Source organism: Argopecten irradians, chromosome 1 (genome assembly GCF_041381155.1).
Source record: "Argopecten irradians isolate NY chromosome 1, Ai_NY, whole genome shotgun sequence".
NCBI lineage: Eukaryota > Metazoa > Mollusca > Bivalvia > Pectinida > Pectinidae > Argopecten > Argopecten irradians.
In genome coordinates, this window is record NC_091134.1 from 37,015,028 (window position 1) to 37,035,788 (window position 20,761).

Sequence of the window (20,761 nt, forward strand, 5' to 3'; positions counted from 1 at the left end):
CCTACTGACATTGCGACATTTTAATCCGGTGTCATAACGTAGCTAATACTTCCTGAGATCACACATCTTGTTTATTTCTCACATCCTAATTGCTCCATTTTGATTTTACGTTTTCCATTTGTTTCCATGTTTAATTAACTACATTACAAAATGTGACAAAGACTCTCAGGTTTTCAGACATTCTGCGTCATTTCTACAGTTCAGATAGAATATCTGAAAACATTTCTTCAGAATACTGTGTTTGCATTATAAGCTTTTATTATATAATTTAAAAAGAAAACTAAAAAAAAACCGAGAAAGTAGAGTTTTCTTAATTCTATATTCTGCAAACAACTTTATTTTGCGTATATAATGATGCGCGTCGTCGTTGTTAATTTTCTCGAGTAAATTAACCCGCATTGCAATACAATACATTCACATATGAAATCTAAGATTCGCAGCGAGGTCTCTGGCGTTATGAACTCTGCCTAATCGGAAACTTCACCGTTTTACTTTTTACATGATATACGTTGTACATCATTGCTTCTAATGTCAAGCAATTCACTTTCAACATTGACGAACACAAGTCTGACAAGTTCTAGGTAAAACAACATAGAAGAAAGGACCTTGCCTTAGTAGTAAACACTTCTATTTCAGGATAAATCAATCTTGGATCCGATCTGGCTGTTCTGCAGCTGCAAAAATATAAGGTAAATCTTAACATAACATATTGTGAGTGTTGTTTACTTAAAACAAATGCTATACACGGTATTTGTAACTTAAAATTTACAAAAAAAATGTATCTGAAAAAAATCAACGGATCTACTATTGTATGTTTCCTTTAAGTTATTAATATATATGTAGCTATATTATTCTTTTAACATTCAAATCATGTATATACCATATGTTTAAACATAAAATGTGCAGCTATTTTAATTTCGTATACATGTACTGTAGTTAATTCCTTATGCACATTATATGCACTTACAAGGCCGACTGAGCATATCAAAAAGAAGAAAAAAAGCCTTACTTCTGTTGATCTGTTACAAGAAAGTCATCACCATGGCCACCTCCTAACTTATCATTTTCTCTCATGGACAACCAGGTTTTATCTTGAGGCCACCTTAAGCTGCAGAGCAAGTCCGCTGTTCTGACGATAAGTTTGTTGTTTTGACGACAAGTCCGCTGATCTGACGACAAGTTTGCTGTTCTGACGACAAGTTTGTTGTTCTGACGACAAGTCCGCTGTTTTGACGACAAGTTTGTTGTTCTGACGACAAGTCCGCTGTTCTGACGACAAGTTTGTTGTTTGTCGACAGATAACAAGGTTGACATAACCAGAAGTGATTTATCCTCGTGTGTTGTTACCGACAGCTACGACAGGAGGCATGTACTCTTGGAATACCGAACTCAACTGTTTTTTGTCCTGGAAGTTTGCAATGAACAAGTTAGAAGCCGCGTACCCTTGGTCAGTCGACATTGTCCTTGTTTTAAACGTTGGATGAGCTAGCTAGGAGCCACCGTCCGTTGGTTGGCATGAGCTGCCTTGATTGGAGTTCTCGGTTGAGCTGGAAGCGTGTACCATTAGTCGACATTTGATGCCTTTGTTTTTGAAGTTTTGGTTGAGCTTGGGAGTGTGGATCCGTCATTGGCCGACATCGACTGTCATTATTTTAGAAGTTCTGGTTGAGCTAGGAGCCGACTTCATTTGGTCGGCCGACATCGATCATCATGTGCAGAAATAGAGGCTCCTCTTTACTGAACACAAGTCTGTAAGGCACGTTATTTAGTCCATCCAACTGGAACCGTTTGTTCACGCTTTTGAGTAATTTTGTCCTAAAATCAAGGACACAGTTTTAATACTTTTTAAACAAGTATGACGCGTTGATGCTCAATTAATATAATATTGATATATTGCATTTAGATAGGCTGCAGATAGTGTTTTGATTTAGATAAACATCTTATAATGTTATTTTAGGATCACCTGTCAATTACACAGGTATTCGCTAAAGTAAGATCGTTGCATTTTAAGATTTACGTTAAAAATCAAAGCAATGACATCTAGTCACGAGACAACTCTCCATCAAGTACCCGGAAAAATGAATTACATTGACGCCGAAAATAATTGCCTATAAATCAGCGACCAAAATTGCAAAAAATAACTCGATTATGACAACAGTATACACATTTGATCTGTCAACATTACTGCAATACAGTTTAGAATTTTCACATCGCACACCAAACTACAATTTCAGAAATTCTAATACACTACTTCCAGTTCCTTCCAAAAAAACATTTTATCACCAATCTTTCTTTCCAAAAACTATTAGAGACTGGAACAATCTTCCCGAACACATAAGGAACAAACCCACTCTTAACTCCTTTTCACAAGCACTATCAAAACTTTCGACTACAAAATCAAATCCACTAAATACGTATGGGCATAGAAAAGGTAAAATCAGTCAATGTAGATTAAGAATGGGCCTTAGTGCCCTAAACAAACATAGATTTTCTTACAAATTGACACCAAATAAATATTGTGATTTATGTGTACTCTCCTGAGGATGAAAAACACTTCTTTTTATTATGTCCTAGATTTATAATCCCACGTACAAAACTAATTCAAAATACTTGTAAAGAGCTGGCTCCAAATGTCAATCCTGACCTTATCATCAATCTCATACCTGATATCTTTGTCAAAATTTTATTACATGGCTCTGAAGATAATACCGATTCATCAAACAAAATTATTTTTGATTCCGTTTTCGAATACATCATCAACTCCAAAAGATTCTAAATAATTATTTCTTTACACTTCATTTCCCCTCCCATCTGCATCTGCATCGCTCTCTCCCCCTCCTTCGCCTGTCTCTTTCTAAGTCTCACTCTCTTCTCTCTCGATTTCTTTCTCCCTCTTCCCTTTCTCATTTTTTTTGTCATGGAATGTTTGTGTGAGTGAGAGTGTGTGCGTTATTCTAATGTATTGTCATGTATATATTGTATTGTCATATGTGTCGAGGAGAGCATCTAGTAGCCCTAGGGCTGTGTGCAATCCTCGTTAAAGAAATAAAGAATTAGAACAGAATTAGTTATAGTGCCATTCCAGTGAACTATACTTCCATGTAGTATATCACTAGGTGGCATTAAACCACATTTCACCAATACCAATACATTGCAGTAGCGTTATATTAACCAAGGGGTTCCATCTTTAATGACTTTGGTCAATGAGTTATTTTCCGATATTACCTGTTTATCGTAAACAAAATAGTTGATTATAATTATCTATAATAATCATGATATACCATCTGTACGATGACATGTTAGGGCCATTACCTGGAGCTCCATGCTGATGGCTCTCGTTTTTCATGACGTAGCATCCGGTATCTAGCGACAACAGACGATGGCCGCATTATCCGTAAGCCGGAAAGCAAAATTCTTGAGAAAAAAAAAAGAGAAAAAAAAAATAAAACGTGTTATGTATAAAAGAGGAATTAAATGATGAATCCTTATAAAATTAAAATACGATGAATCCTGATAAGTTAATCCTTTTAATTCAATCTAATTAAAATGAAATTGGAAATTAAAATGAAATTGGATACTTTTCTCTAAGATGTCGTTAAGCTGTTGTGTCAGTCAGTCAGATGCGACGTTATAAACGCGATTATCTTTTACGTTAAGATGATGACATTATAAAATTGTTCGTTTTTACATACAATATTGAATTATATTTCATTACACCATCAAGTGATCCTATTCTACTGAACGTAATTACCTATTTAGATTTAAGGGCCAATATGATATACAGGACCGGCAAAACTACCAAACCCAGATAGAATTGGAAATGAGCTTAATTGGACATTGGTTTTTTTAAAGTTTGCTTGAATTCTATTTGAAGTTAATACCGAATCTAAAATGAATGGCGCAAAAATGAACATAAAAAATACATCACTGCCGACAGAAACTTTTCAATATTCCTTACTGACTTTTCCTCGTTTGCTAATTAACATCATTTTTTGTATTTGTATTTGTCTTGTCTATAACTGCATTATATAAAATAACTGCTTCGACGAAAACACAATAAATGGCCTGGATATATCGATATCGTAACACTCAAACTTATATAGTATCTGAATACGTATTGTGGGAATTGGATCAGGCACTAGCTAACATAAAGACTTGTATAGAACCCTAATTTTGGGCTAAATAATGAGGGATATTAAAACGTCGAAAAGAGAAATGAAATGGCTTGAGCAGTGAGTTGTTCAAAATAAGGAACATTTTTATTAGTCTGAAACATTAACATGGAATTGTGGACTTCTCTCACATTAATCAATACATTCAGGTTTTTAAAACTTAACTGTCTAGAAACCTTCTGTACGTTGTAGCAATAGGTGCCCTCGAGACAAACTTTTCCAATGTGATATTTTATCTAAGCTTCTAAGCCAAAATCTACTTTTTTCTAATATTGTTCGTGAGCGTGTATTAACTTGGCTGCAAGGCATTCAAATAACGGGACTTTATTGACAAAGTTGATTTGATTCGGAGCGGTGACTTCGGTAGAAGTGTTTATATTCACTTGGGGACAAGTGTGCCCTATCCTGTTCGGAACCACAATCTGCATTCGTTAACATTTATGATGGGAGGCAAGAAGACACGAACGAAGTGTGATGAAATTTCGGCGTCGATATCAGCATGGTAACTGATTTCTAGTCAAGACAACTACCGGTGTCTTGCTGTGGTACTTCATACAGATTTTTCTCAAGCATCAGCTAGTAAAGATATTTGGATTTTCCAGCTTTGTGACCAGACAGTAACAAGCATTATTAGATGACAGATAGATGGAGTCCTTCGGCGTTATTGAAACCGTTTAGAAACATACAAATCAACCATTTAGCCCTCACTATCAACGGCGTTGATCAGATATTAACGATTCTAACCAGAACAAGATAATTAAAAAAAAAAATATACATAGTAGCATTTTATCGCTGACACTACTTCATATATCAGTGACTTGAAAGTCATAGAATACATACAATTACATCATATAGATGAGGTCGATCGCAGATTTTATGGCACAAACCAAGAGCGATATCGACCACATACAAAGGACGGAGCCCGAGGGGTTAAAATTACTTTTGGTTTATGCAATAAAACCATGAACGTGTTGAGTTTGCTTTATTATTATTATTGAACGAAATAAAATAATTTTTGAAAACTGATGTGCAAAATTTATTTTTACAAGGACTTCCCCTCTTACATATTATTTATAAGTCTGTACTTGCTGTCAATATCAACCCTTCTATTTTTACCTGTAAGCCATGTCGTCGTCCTCCGCACCCCAGCCCCAGTATTCGTTAGAATACCCATTTACTAACCGGAAGTGCTCCAACGTCATTGCAAGTACTCCGCCAACAAGTAGTTCGTACTTTAACCTTCAACAAAAATCATGTATGCAAGGATACATCACCAAAAGCCAATAACTGATCCATACAAACATCAATTCAATTATCTTAATAAGAAAATATTTCGATAGAGAAATTATAGCCGATTTCATAAGCTTTCACCTGAATTAGTATTTGTATGTAATGAGATTACAAATGTTTTATAATGGGTTTGTATGACAAATGTGTAAATGTATCAATTGATATACCTGTAATGCATTTCATCTACGGCCACTGATAGGTGAGTAGGCTGCCATGGACAGGAGTAAAGGTTTCTGTCATTTTCTGGTACAAGATCGACGTCATGAAATATCACACAGTTAAAGTTAAAGCGTTTCACCGCCTCTAGGAAAGCAGCATTCATCAAACGGCCTTTGTTGAAAGTTGCGTTACCGAACTGCAACAAAAAAAATTAGAAACTGTCCACGTTGCCGAAGCCTAACTACTCTATTAGTCTGCAGTAATCCCACAGTGGGTGCTGCTGATGTTCCACAATTGCCTCAATCAACTAATAAAAGTCACAATAAGGTCTCAATGGAATTAAATTATTTCTTCTGTGAGTTACTTGAGACTTGGATTATCACCAAGATGAATATTACTATTGTCTGGTTTTGCCAGGAGAATGGTAAGGTTGCCAAAATGTATTGATAAAGACACTTTATAGATCCTATGATAGGAAATATTCTTTATAGATGGCATTCATATTTCTGTATTTCTTTATTATCGACACATTATGTCCTTATTGGTGCCAGTAAAATGTTAATCACTTCATATGGTTGCCATAACTTTGATATTACAAACGTTTTGCGACAGTTAGTATTCCAAAATCAAAAAAAAAATGTAAATTCATAAAGCGATTGAGTTATCTACGGTCAATTATTCAAAAAGACAATTAGTGAATTTTGCATTTCTCATTTACAGCAAAACCTATGGTAGTCTCTAAAGTTAGCAAGTAGGTAACGAATCATCGTCGAATCTCTAGGGGTTATTATCACTTTCGTCAATTACACCCCTGTATATATAATTGATTAGGATTTTAAGTTGGGCGTCGATGGCTCTGTAATATCTTCAAATGGATTCTTTACAGGCTTTTGACTGGTCAGTTTTTTTCTCTTTAACTGATTTTAGTTTTGCTATGCAATATTCCATGGATAATGATAGTGAGAGTAACCCCTGGAGTAAAGAATAGAACATACTACAGTATTCCATAAAATTTCCGATGTACTTCAAAAAATTTTCTCAGTACTATAGTACGTTCAAATAAATATGAAATAATTCCTTTTGAAGCAAACTTCATAAACATTCCATTCTAAAGGATTTCTTTCTATATATTTTTTTTAAAATTGTTTTTAAACTTTAATTAACCGTTTGAACAACTGAGCCTTGTACTTTATTAATGTATCCAAGGTAAATATTTTAGTTCAAAACCAAACACTAATCCTCTAAAGCATTTGAATAAAATCCCGACGGAAATAAAACGCCGCCCACATTGAATGGGTGTGTATCCGTACTATTGAGTAATATATCACGTTCACCTATGAAGCAATTTATCCTCAGACCTGTCAGTCTAAAAGTATGTAACACTTAAATTTCATGTCTGCTTACCTGTTCCGCTACTAAAATCCTGAACTCTAACTGTTGACGCTGAAGCATGCCGACCAAATTCTGTAGAAGTATTGTTAGATGACGGCGGCGGTCCCTGAATGGAATCACAATCAGGACCTTGTGTCGGGAAACACAGGCTTGTGGCCTCCAGTACCCGCCCGGAATAACAGCTTGCTTAGACCCCAGACGACAGGTCGTGTTACAGTTCTGGACAGATCCAACTGAAAAAAAATAGTGAAACATTTTTCATTTCTTTAATTATCACTACAGAAGTTTAGATTCATTTATCAAGGACGTATTCTAGATTCAACTGAAAATAAGACAGAATCACACCAATAAAAAAACTTTTAATTTTGGAACTGGCTTTGTCAGTGGTAGATTGGATTCTCCCATAAGTCTTAGTAAATTGCTCTAGAATGTAAGGTCCAACAAGAAAACACTTTCATTACTCTTTTAATTATCATTACAGAGCAGCATAGATTCAAGGACATGTTCTTTAAGGGACAAATGGCTATGTAAGGCGTAATTCTACTGAAATTAATGTGAGATCAAACCGATAAACCAACTTTGTGAAACTCGGTTGTTAACGGTAGCTTACTTTTTGGTGAAATTGGTATGTGTCCTATGGGTAAATAGAATAGAGAAAAGGGAAAATAAAACTGACAAGTGGCTGTAAAAAGTGAGGTCAGCTGCATGATTTTTTCTTTCTATTATTTTTGTGAAATTGGTATTTACGTGTCCTATGGGTAAATAGTATAGAGAAGAGGGAAAATAAAACTGTCAAATGGCTGTAAAGAGTGAGGTCAGCTGCATGATTTTTTTCTTATTTTTTTCTTTCTTTTCTTTTTGGAGCAATTGGTATTTACGTGTCCTATGGGTAAACAGTATAGAGAGAGGGAAAATAAAACTGTCAAATGGCTGTAAAAAGTGAGGTCAGCTGCATGATTTTTTCCTTCTATTCGTTTTTGTTAAATTGGTATTTACGTGTCCTGTGGGTAAATAGTATAGGGAAGATAGGAAATCAAACGGAGTAAACGGCGGTAGCATGTAAGGTCAACCGCATGATTTATTTCTATCCCTTTCTTTTTTGAGACATTGGTATTGATGTGTCCTAGGAGTAGATAGTATACGGAGAATCCATCAATCAGGATAATAAGTTCCATTAACCTGGCTTTATCTATATTTAGATTCAGTCGTATAAGACGTAACCAGTTATGTCATGCTGTCTCATGTTTTAAAGCTACTAATAACCTTCAACGTCTTTTTAACATCCCATTATCTCAGGAAGTACACACAACCAGTATATTTTTGTCTGTAAATAGCTTCAGAATTTGAACACACTTTTATTTATAACAACATCTCTAATGATTGTCATTTAAAGATGCTCCATCGCTGACAAATGGTATTGTTTCACTATTAAAAACAGGAGCAGACGACTTAGTATTTTTCTCCAGTTACAAAAGTTACTTACTTTACACCATTACCGCCATTGAAAAGTTTGAGCTTTTAATTTTACTTCAAGTTAAAAATATGAAAAATTATTAATTGCATCCTGAAAAAATGCCGTGACACTATATCCTATATGGAATGAAGTACTGATTGCGCAGGCGAAATAAATTATTTTATATTATTTTTTCTGTTATTTAGACATATATATATACACGATTAAACACCAATTATTGTTCAAATGATTAACATCATTTATGCTCTGTCGGTGGTGGAGCATCTTTAAAGTGATTACATCTTACTATAGAGGTACATTTTATGTAAGAAAAATCGAATTGGAGTCCGGTATAATGTCTAGAGTGTGGGATTCGCTAGTACATACACGATTGTCGGTCACGTAACAGGAACATTAATTGTCTGTTTAATCCGGTCTGTGACAAAAGGTGGAACTAAGCCTTGTAAGGTGATATTAAAGATCACATATCGTGTGATACGAGAAATACAAATTACTTAGTAAGTTTTGATTTGAAACTACAGTCCTCATAATGGTGCTTCTTTCCTGTTCTGTTTTTCTATTCTATTTCTAGGAGCATTTTATCTTTTTATCTGCTTGGGTCATTTTTAGTTCCAGGATCAATGTTCTTGTACTGTAATTTAATAAGAAGAGAAAATAAACTAACTACGGGACTAAAGAACAAACTATTTTGTTAAACGGAATAAAGCCTTTAGAACCACTCAGTCTGATGAACGGTATAAACTCCAGAATTCTCAATTTAATGAAACGAATCAGATTCGATGATTTTCCAGTCTATTGAATGAAATCATCGAATTTCAATGCCCAAACATGCTCTTTACAATTCCCTGTGGAAATAAATTCCATATTCTTTAGGTTAATCAAAAGAACAGATTCGGAGATATGGTAGTCTAGAAAACGGAAACGATTGCTAGGCCGTGACATCTAAAAAACGGAAAAGATTGCTAGGCGGTGACACTAGAAAACGGAAAAGATTGCTAGGCCGTGACATCTAGAAAAGGGAGGGGAATTTTTTACTACAATTCAATAATTAATCAAATCAAATTGTAAAGCGTATTTCGGTGACCAAAAATTGCATATACTAAAATACAGAAGGAAACGAATGTGATCGATATTGTCTCATCCCCTGGCACGTGTTATCCTTGTCCGTATATTCAGCATGAAGCCTCACTATTACTGCTATTTGCCTAAATCCAATCCTAACACATTACCTAGTAGTCTTTCCGTACTTGTCAAAGGTCATCAAAGGTCAGGGGACGGTGATAATAATGTATATTTTTGTTTCTATTCACACCCAAAAGGTAAGCAGTAATGTGATACTTTTAAATGTTTTACAGGTGTTAACTTACTAAATGTTTTGTGAACATGCCATTATCTCAGAAAGTACACACAACCAGTATAGTTCTGCCTGTATAGTTCTGCCTGTAAATAGCTTCAGAATTAGAACACACTTTTATTTATAACAACATCTCTAATGATTGTCATTTAAAGTGATTACATGTTACTATCAAAGTACATTTTACGTAAGAAAAATCGAATTGGAATCCGGTATAATGTCTAGAGAGTGGGATTCGCTAGTACATACACGATTGTCGGTCACGTAACAGGGACATTACTTGTCTGTTTAATCCGGTGTGTGACAAAAGGTAGAACTAAGCCTTGTTGAGTGATATTACAGATCATCGTGTGATACGAGAATCGCAAATTAAGCTTTGATTTGATGCTGTAATCCACATGGTATAATGAGGATTAAAACATGAGAACATTGTTTTTTTTAGATTACTAATTACTTTGTTGATTTTTTATAAACAAATTTAGTCTTATAATTACAAAAATTAAACCCTAAGCCATATCATGGGTATCCATGTAGAACTACTGTTCTTCCATACAAAATATTATCTTCAAAGACTGCTCATTTCTCACCATGGTAGCTAGGGATATGATTTACTTCAAAAGGCGAACAAGATTGAGAATTATTTCAAGAGTTTAACTTAATTGTACCTCTGTTTCGTCCTTGCGTATGACTCGTCATTCAACAATAATGTGACTTTTACTGCATATGCATATGTGACAAAATACCATGGTTTACCTGGAGAAATTCTGTTATATCGCTGTAAAATAACAATCGCGCAGTTGTGTATTCTCTAGATGGTCGTACAAATGATATGAGGAGAGATTTACAACTGCGGATCTCTAGGCTGCTTTTTGAAAACTTGTGAAACACGAGAGGCAATCGGGAAAAAAATGAATTAATAGCACAAAATGACATTTATATGGCAGATGCTTTTGATTTCAAGACAAGATGAATGAAAATGTGTTAAATGTTTCATCCATCGACAATGAAATAACAACGAGTCCCTTTATTCGACTATGCGCGTTCAGCACGTAGCAACACTTTCCGACTAAGAAATTCACCACTACCGTTTCTACAACACAATACCACAAAGGATTGTAAGGATTCTTTTTGTTTGATTAATTTACGTCCTGTTAGCTGTGCGTGTTTTGGAAGGCTGTGGTATATTCGTGTTGCGTGTTCTTGTATAGTGAATTTCTTGCCTTTTTATAATTCTGTTTAACTAAAGCATGATCCCGAAGACACCAAGTAGCACACCCCACCAAGTCACATTATACTGTAAGGATTGTAAAAAGATACACAAGATACTTTAGTTTTAGCATCTTCGAAGATCAGAGAAGTTATTAAATTTTTAACACGGTCGAACCGCGTTCATTTGCCCTGGTATAACCTGACGACCCTGTTTAATTTGAAGTATTTTTGCTTGTTCAAAAACAAAGAACTAAATATTTAAGTTTCATAATACTAGTCCTGTGTACTTTGTTATCTCGAAAAGTTATCATGATCAAACAAGCTTGAGAAGGTTTGACTGTATAACTGTTAGTTATTATTTGGAAGAAGTTGAATACAAATATCAACTTGCCTATATTGTTTTAGAGGCATCGATTTGTTTTATTTTTTGAAGTAGAAGTGTGGGCTAGATAACAAGCATTAATTTATCAACTTACCTAGGTTTGGCGGAACTGGGTCACAGAGGGTGATGGTTTTTTCCTCGCCATGGATACTCCAGGCAATGTCCTTCTTGTCGTTAGCTATTATATCCATACCGCTATCATGTTCACTCAGCGTAGAAATAACAGTTTTGATTTTACGACGAAACACTTCTATTCTGGCGATATTTTTGTATCTTTTAAAGTTATAGTTTCCTATCATCTCGCGGTACATTCTCTTCTTTTGGACGATCTGCTGGTTTTTAGACAGATGGTATCCTCGCTGGTCGTGTCGGTGGACGACGAGAATCTGACACAGAGTAATGACGATGATGAAGATGAGAAGAGCGAGGAACAAAACGGACGGCAAATCTTTCCTTTGGAACATAACTGAAGAGACAATGTGTTGGTAGCCATCTGTTGAATCCTTGCTTCACCGACCATGTTTGGACGATTGGTGGCGGTGGGTGTTACGTCCTGTTTTGTTTACAGTTCACCATCTCTGTGCGCTTCCTTTCAGGTGTAGTTTACTCTGACACATCTCCCGCGCTGCTCTCTCACTATACCAAGGTTTTATTGAACGTACCAACTCTGCTTCCTTCTCCGCCAATAACTGACAGTACATATGCCGTCGCGAGGCAACGCCGTCATAACGCCTATCCCCTACGTGTCCCTTCGTTCTTTCCACAAATACTTGTAGACATGATTGTTTTACAAGCTCCCCAATACTATATATTACATGGAACGTGCCAGAAATGTAGATTGTTAGAGCCAAAAACGTGACATATCGATGCCAATTTTCGATGGCTGTATATCTCGCCTTTCATCTATAATCACCAATATAAAATGTATAACAGAAATGAAATATCGGATATTTCGCGAGATGATACTTGCTCGAATTCGCAGGAGATCTACTTAGTCATGAAAATTTGATCCTAGAAGTTTAAGAAACAGACCAATTAGCATTGATTTTATAGCTTGCGAATTTCAGTTAGTTAAGATTGGTATTTTCTCGTTTTAAAAGAAATTCGTGAATTTTTTAACCGTATCTATTCGTTAGTTTGTAATCTGGATCTTTTTGATAAAAGTTCATTAATAATGTTCAATTAGCTTTGAACAAGTTTAATGAAAATGTTAAATCCAATTTCACATAACTAGAGTTTTTTTTCCTTTCGTTTCCTTTGTATGAAATTTCCTTCTACCAATACAATCGTGCGACGTCATACATTCGTTATAACCATTGTCAATGCCAGTATGTACTTATGTCGTTATACTATATGTCTTGAATATATTTGACCTTTATTGATGACGTCGGAGAACAGGTCAAATTTTATTTCCAAGTGTGTACCAGATTCTGAATTTCCGATATTCTAAGAAAATAAAAACAAGTAATCGTGGTTGTTTTATCGCTGTATTGACATTATTTTAGCTGTGTTTATCTGATATAGACAAAACATATTTTACTGTAAAACACATTACTTTCAACACAATTTAATTTCGCGTTTACGCTTAAAAGTAATTATTCACGGCAATATGATTTCGTGAAAAATTTCCGATTATTGTAGCCCACGAACTTGAATTGCCCGCGAAAATAAGATGATTAAAAGTAATATTTTAACCTAATTAAAAAACAATTCTTTGCGGATAAATGTGCATATTATCAATGACAAGTTAATCATATAATTACAATCCATTCCAAAAATACCACGGTGATATCAACCTTACTAATCTACATTGTCAAATAGAGCATAAATGTAAGTACTTGTGCAGTTTATTGAAGTGCACGTAGTTATAAGTGTCACATTATATCCACATTATTCTTCATCTCTACTCAAACAAATCCAGATTGTTTAAGGCATAATTGCCACGTTGGAGCCCAAAATAAAGGTTTTCAAAATGTGACCATTTTAAAACAAATTACATCTCTTACCCTGAATCTGAAATAACTAATTTTCTCAACAGAATGAGAATTTCGTTTTATGTAATTCGCATACATTGCCCTTACTTTTTAACCAGCTTTAAATGTTTTGAGCATCCAACGTAAAATGGTAGATGTCCCAAAATTGCTTATTGTTACAAAATATATACTGATAATTTCAGATGAAAAATATAGAAATTTTTAACGTTAGCTTGGCTTTCCAAACTACTGCAAGCCAATGCTATCGCTTGAAGAAATATTGCGATCGATATCAAGCTGTGAGGTCAAGGTCATTGGCATTGGTTCTGCTGGGCAGCCTGGTGGTAGGAGTGTGTTATCTGGTGGGGTCATCATTTAGACACAATTATAATGACCTGGATCCAAGACGTGTACTGTTACTTGATAAAAAGAGAAAAACAGACTTATTAAAGGACAAGTTCTACGACAAACGATTCTATTGAATAACATTCTGATAAATGGAACAGATTCCAGGATGCTCAATTCAATAAAACGAAACAAATTCTAAGATGCCCAATTCAATCAAATGAAACTGGTTCCAGAATACCGAATTCAATAAATGAAACATATTCCATGATTTCGGCGTATTAAATTAAATGATCGAATTTCAATTTACAAATATGGGACAGGTTGCAAGAACGTTCATTAAGGTAATCTTTAAGTCTTAATGAATCATTAAATAACTAATGATCAATTAGTTAATTTATCATTAAAACGGCTTTATTCAAAACGTCATTTAAGGGATCATTAACAAATGAAGGTTTAATGGTTAATATGCAATTAGGGCCTTATTAAGTGTGGGGATTCCTTCTTCCCATAAAGCATGTGTATCTTTCAAACGGAATATTAAAATGAACTGATTCGGAGACATAAAAATCTATAAAACACAAAAGATTGCTAGATAAGGAAATTAGGGGGAAATGATCCTTACAATAGCATACTGTTAGTCAAGTTATTTTCGCGGGCGAACCAAATTGAGTATTTCTCGGAAAATGATAATTCGCGGAAACTGATCACCGTGAAAATGTTTCTTTTTTTTATTTGTCTGATTGTTTGTTTGATTATTTTTCATTCATTCATTTTATTCCGTAGGCCTTTCGACCTATAGGTGAAAATAACAACATGTATTTATCAATTGCAACGTACCGATCCATATAAGGAGAGTGATCAACAAATATTGGAATATTACATAGGTTCATAATAATAATAATGATATTCATGTAGTAAAATAATATATTATGAATTCAATGCGAGACAGTTGACAGATTTCAAACTCAAATCTAATAAATGAAAGATAATTAACAAGGACACTTATATATTACATTTGTTATCTAAATATATATTAATAAGGCTTTCAGTTCCTCCTTTTGCATGCTAAATATAGATATTTACCTAGATTGGATAATTCTCTTACATTATTAATACTTAGGAGCTGTATTAATTTGAAAACAGATGGTCTTTTATAATAGTATTTTTTGATGTATTTCAACCTTAAATCATTATAAAAAGGACACATCAGAATAAAATGAAATTCGTCTTCTACATCTCTTAGGTTACACTTAATACATATTCTATTTCTACGTAAAATGTTATGGTGTCTACCAACCTCAATATTTAAGTTGTGACATGATAATCTAAATTTGGTTATTACATGTTTGTATTTGACCTCAATAGATTTACGTAGATAAAATTGGACACAATGATTGTTTATCAAGTGTTGGTATAATGAACCTTTTGGTGAGGCAGATATTTTTGCTACGATGTTTTGCTTAGTGCTATCAACTAGTCTCTGTTTTATTATTTGAAAAGCAACGTTGTCAGGAATGTAAGTGTCAACCATATAACCGAGTCCTAATAATGCTAATTCATTCTTAATATTACTTATCCACTCGTCATTTTCGTTCACACGATCATCGAAACAAGTTTTCACAATCAAGTTATCCGTATTTCTGAGCTTTAACCAATATTTAAACACTCTTAGTTTTCTAACTACATACATAGGTAAGCGACCTAGTTCACAATATACTAAATCATTACTTGTAGATTTTCTAACTTTTAGAATTCTCTTACAAAAATTCAAGTGTACCCTTTCTATATCTGGTGCTTTGTGTAGTCCCCAAATTTCGGCTGCATAACATAGAATACTACTTACATGTGAATCAAAAACTGAACAATATGTTTCAACATTCAAACAATGATTTTTAAAGGAAGATGCTAATGCAAATAATGCCTTTTTACCTTGTTCTGCAAGATGTTTCTGTGTTTTTGTAAATTTGCCGTTGTAATTAAAAAACATACCTAAGTATTTGAACGTGTCAACAATTTCTAACATTCATGTTGTCATATTTCCATGATTCATTACTTCGTAAGTGACCACCGTTTCTAAAAACAATAATTTTCGTTTTTTCGACATTAACCTCCAGGTTCCGGCGTCTAGAATAATCTAATAATGAATTTTACATGCATTGCAAACATTCTGGACTATTGGCAAATAGGACCGTGTCGTCAGCATACATTAATAGGAACAAATTAAGCATTTGTAGTTCAATATTAGGACAATTATCATTAATAAAACTCATTTCAAAATCATTAACATACATTGAGTAAAGTACAGGTGACAATATTTCCCCTTGTAAGAGTCCGGTTCTGTTCGGGAAGCATTGACTCAAATGGCCATCGAGTTTTACACAGGCTTTAACATTTTCGTATAATGAAAATATGATTTTTAAAAACTTTCCCCTAATTCCATAATTAATCAGTTTTACTCCATAACTTTCCTCTATCAATAAAATCGAATGCCTTTCGAAAATCTATAAAACAACAATAAAGTCTTTCCTTATTTCTTAGTTTCTTATTAATTAAAGTTTGTAATACGAATATGGCGTCTAAAGTTGAAGACCCCCTTCTGAATCCAAATTGTGCATCTGTTAAAATACTATTTTCTTTCTCCCATTTCATGATTCTATTATTCAAAATAGTAGTAAATAATTTACCGAAACAACTTACAATAGATATACCTCGATAATTGTTTGTCTCGTTAACACATCCTTTCTTGAAAATCGGAACTATGCAAGATTGTGACCAGGACTCGGGGAAAAACCCAGATCTAAAAATAGAATTGAACAATCTTTCCAAATATGGTAATAATATATCTTTTCCGTGAATGAATATTTCATTCATTATTAAGTCTTCGCTACAACTTTTATGTAACTTCAAATTATTAATAGCACTGATTATTTCTTGGGCTGAGATATTGCAGTCAAGATTTTCGTACACAGGTTCCATATCATCTTCAGGAAGGTCTGAGCATTCGCCATTGTTAGCATCCATTAGATTTTTAAAATGTAGATAAAAGTCGTCTATGTCGAGTGTAGAGTTAACTCTGTTCGTTTTATTTTTCTTAAATAATTTGAAAAACTGTTTCGGGTTACTCTTTTTCAAAAGCTCCAACATATTTCCTTCATACCGTTTATACTCCCGTTTTAGTTTATATTCTAATTTTTTAAAATTACGCTTAGCAGTTAATAGTCTGAGGTGCGTTTCATCAGATTTGTCTTTATTAAAATTTGACAAAGCTTTCCGGTATTCTTTATAAAGGTGTTTGCATTGAGGAGTAATCCATGGTTTGTCCTCTGTTGAATTAGAAAACTTTCTATCTACCGTATTACGAACAGGGTTTTCTCTACACTCACAGAACGGTAAAGTACAATCATTGATTATGTGACATATGTTATTTACACATTCGTTCACCACATTTTGGCTGTTAAAGTCAACATTAAGTTCTTCATCTATCATCATTTAATTTATCCCTGACTAAATGTATATTTTCTTCTTTCCATCTAACCGACATGCATTGTCCTCTACTGTATTCGACATTTGAATTTACATTGTCTACAGCTTTTGTAGAAACAGTCTGATTAATTTTTATACTAAAAGTAATGGGACAGTGATCAGAGAAAGTATTGAAATTACCGGAAATAAATTTGGTAACGTTTCCTTTTTGCGTATTATCAGTAATCAAATAATCAATGAGACTCTTTCCATTATTATTATAGAAAGTAAAGTTACCTATAGCGTCATCTGGGTGTCGTCCATTGACTATACGTAATCCCGATGACTTACACATATCTAGACATAACGCACAATGTTCGGTCACTTTTACGTCACGCCGGAATTTCATTGGAAAAAGCGTTGAACAGTTAAATGATATAAGCGCAATACTATTTTTTTTAATTGAAAAACAGAAAGGATATATTTATTCAATTACGGAAGGACTTTTATCAAAATATTTGTAATATTTATTTTTCTATTTATGTGTTTTTGTTGAGAAAATGACGTTTTTTGGCGCGACAGATATAACACGCACCTGTATGCGGTTTCAGTTAAAGTAACACTGTGGTCATACTGAATACCCATTGTGGTAAAATTTGACAAAGAGATTCCCCAAAAACGATTTATCATGATGTCATTTCGTTATAATGAATTGTGACGTCATACTTCAAAATGGTCGACTTTGTTTGTAGACTTGCCGATCGACAGATCCGAAGAGAAAAGAGAAAAAAGTGAAAAAACACAAATACACACAGTACAAAACGGTACTAATACATGAGACAGAGACATGAATTGTTAATATAAAAATACGTTTTTCTTCAATTTTAATAACATGTCAGAAAATATAGACTGCGACGTCGTTCTACTTTTTTATGTTTTCTATTCAGAATAAAAAAAATACGTTTTTGCTCAAATATACGTGTGCGAAATCTCTACTGAAAATTAAAAGAAGTATTCGAAAAATTGCGTTTTTTCTTTGTCTTGCAGGTTTGCCGAATGTCGGAAATGGCATTAATTGCGCTCGTCATGTTATAAGATAATGACGTCTTTTACATTCAATAACGTTACATAAAAGTGACCGAACTTTGTGCGCGATGTCCTAGCATTCTACGACCAAATTTATTAACGTCCAATCAACAGCCAGGGTCACGTAAGGATGGCCTCCCATGCGGTTTATAACGTGTATGTAGTGCGAGGTGTGTGTTACGGGAGACTGGTGCATTCGTGTTGTGTATTCTTGTAGTGCTTTATAATTGAAGCATGCTGCCGAAGACACCAAGTAGCACACCCTATCCGATCATATTATACTGACAACGGGCAAACCAGTCGTCTTACTCAGGAGAAGTAAACTAAAGAGTTATCAATCGTAAAATTAATCCTTGTGAAAAAAAGTTATCCTGGAAAACGCGAAGTTAAATCTCCGGGAAAATCAGTCGGTTTACAATTCTAATATTGTGATTGATAAGAAAACTATCAAATGTATAAAAGTGAACAAATTCACATAGATCATGGTCTGGTACAAGGAAACAAATTTGATCAATATTGTCTCATCCCCTGGCACGTGTTATCCTTGTCCGTATATTCAGCCTGAAGCCTCACTATTACTGCTATTTGCCTAAATCTAATCCTAACACATTACCTAGTAGTCCTTCTGTACTTGTCAAAGGTCAGGGGGTTGTGATATTAACCGGCTCCATTACAGATCTATTAGTGAATCCACATAACTTGTTCACACTTGTCTGAGACTAATTGGAGGAGTCAGCGATGTGTCTTTGGACAAGGTGATAGAGATTTACAACAACAGCCTGAACACTTGTCTGGTCCAAGCCATCAAGCTTTTAGTCTACGCCGCAGACGGCCAACGACAGACATGGAATAACTGATATTTATGTAGATGTCACTAGGGTATGTTTTTTCTTTGGTGTGGACGCGCTATAACTGTCGTAGCCTAGACTAACTATCATTATCAGATGAGAGGAGATGATTCAACGCTTACCAAGGGAATAAATCAAAATTACACGTTGCCTAAAAGGCACCCCTTTCCATGATTCTCGATATAAGACAGTCGTTTTATCAATAGCATATAAAAAAATATGTTCTCTTTATTATTTTTTATTTTATTTTCACGTTATTTTCCATCCTGTATTAACAATAATCTTACAGTGTTCGTCTGTATTATAAGTAACATTTGTTTCCATTTTCATTAGTAAGCTCAATGGTTTAGAAACGTCATTTCTTATCGATAGTTACCTACATTATCTGATTCCCGTGTCCATATTTGTTCCCGACATTGGCATCAGAGTCCTTTTTGATTTGCTGCAACAAATCCTGGAAAAAGAACAAAAGGACATTACATTATAATGCTATGATGGTCAAACCATTTCCGTTTCCTTAGAATGCGATACATATATTTGGAATCAATTACGACCAGTTACTTTACAACATTTATCATTTATTTCTATGAAAAAAGGGGGGGGGGGGTCGAGGCTGTGTGTGTGGTTTTTTTTTTTTTTTTTTTTATTCGTTTGAAATACAAAGTGACCTTTAAATCTCAAGAAAGAACTTGGAAAATTGTGTGATGGTGAAGTCGACGATGATGTGGCCTCCATGATAGAAAGAATACCAACATTCATCAGCTGAAATATTTATAGTTCTAGATCTACTATATGTTTTGTGAATTTTATGTCTACATGTATGTTAATAAACAAAAATGCGTGAATATTTATTGCTGATTATTAAATTATAATAAGATATTTACTTAAGTTGCTGTTTTTCCTAATTTATCTATAATGCAAAATATTATATGTGTATCATAGTGAATCTCAGAAAGACTCATATGATAAGATTTTTTTTCTTTTCAAAATGTAATTAATAAAGCATATTTACTGTGATAATATATATTATAATGTATAACTATGCCTATATTCATGTATGCTACAAGTGTACTGGTAAATGCAGGTAAACACAGGTAACCAATTTTTTCTAAAATAGACTATACCTTACCTGTAATTAGCCCTTATTGTTCTCTATTGTTCCTCATCCCAATGTTAAAATAGGATCGATATGTTGGCGGAGTGGGAAGACACCGGTGACAATCAATCGAGAACCGTCGGCACTTTCCGTAAACGATAACCATATTTGGAAAGTGTCGACAGTTCCTAATTGGGCCAATTTCCGCCAGGAAAAGTTTGTAGTAAAGTTTTTTTTTATTAGGACACAACTTTCAAATGAGATAACGTTGCAAAATTCCACCACATTATGGATTATTCAATTCAAGTAAAAAAATGTCATCTGCAAATCATTTGGGCATTTTAAAGGATATAACACCGATGTTGGTTTTACATTGTAAAAAAAAAAGAATATTCATCCGATTTGTGTGTGTGTGTGTGTGTGTGGTTTTTTCCCCACTGTATCAGCCACGGGCATTTGTAGACTAAAAATGTAATCTGAAAACATGTCTTGGTAATAAGTCAGAGAATATTACCA

At 34.2% G+C, this 20,761-nt stretch overlaps 1 protein-coding gene across 1 annotated transcript; it reads right to left on the reverse strand.

The window, feature by feature from the left end:
• Window positions 1-315: 315 nt before the first annotated feature.
• Window positions 316-12,019, reverse strand: LOC138310424 (beta-1,4-N-acetylgalactosaminyltransferase bre-4-like). Its single transcript, XM_069251644.1, has 7 exons — window positions 11,527-12,019; window positions 7,026-7,246; window positions 5,630-5,817; window positions 5,289-5,411; window positions 3,313-3,414; window positions 1,010-1,815; window positions 316-674 (listed from the first exon to the last, which is right to left on the reverse strand). The coding sequence occupies exons 1-6, from the start codon at window positions 11,894-11,896 to the stop codon at window positions 1,671-1,673; spliced, it is 1,149 nt and encodes a 382-aa protein (XP_069107745.1). The 5' UTR covers window positions 11,897-12,019; the 3' UTR covers window positions 316-674; window positions 1,010-1,670.
• Between the last annotated feature and the right edge of the window lie 8,742 nt (window positions 12,020-20,761).

What these genes read in the sequence shown, in the direction of transcription:
- LOC138310424 (XM_069251644.1), bottom strand. Translation starts at nt 11,896, where the DNA reads ATGTTCCAAAGGAAAGATTTGCCGTCCGTTTTGTTCCTCGCTCTTCTC. An exon ending in GTAGATGAAATGCATTACAG is followed by an intron (nt 5,412 to 5,629) that starts GTATATCAATTG and finishes TTTTTGTTGAAG; the next exon opens with GTTAAAGTACGAACTACTTG. An exon ending in CCATCAGCATGGAGCTCCAG is followed by an intron (nt 1,816 to 3,312) that starts GTAATGGCCCTA and finishes CCTTGATTTTAG; the next exon opens with GACAAAATTACTCAAAAGCG.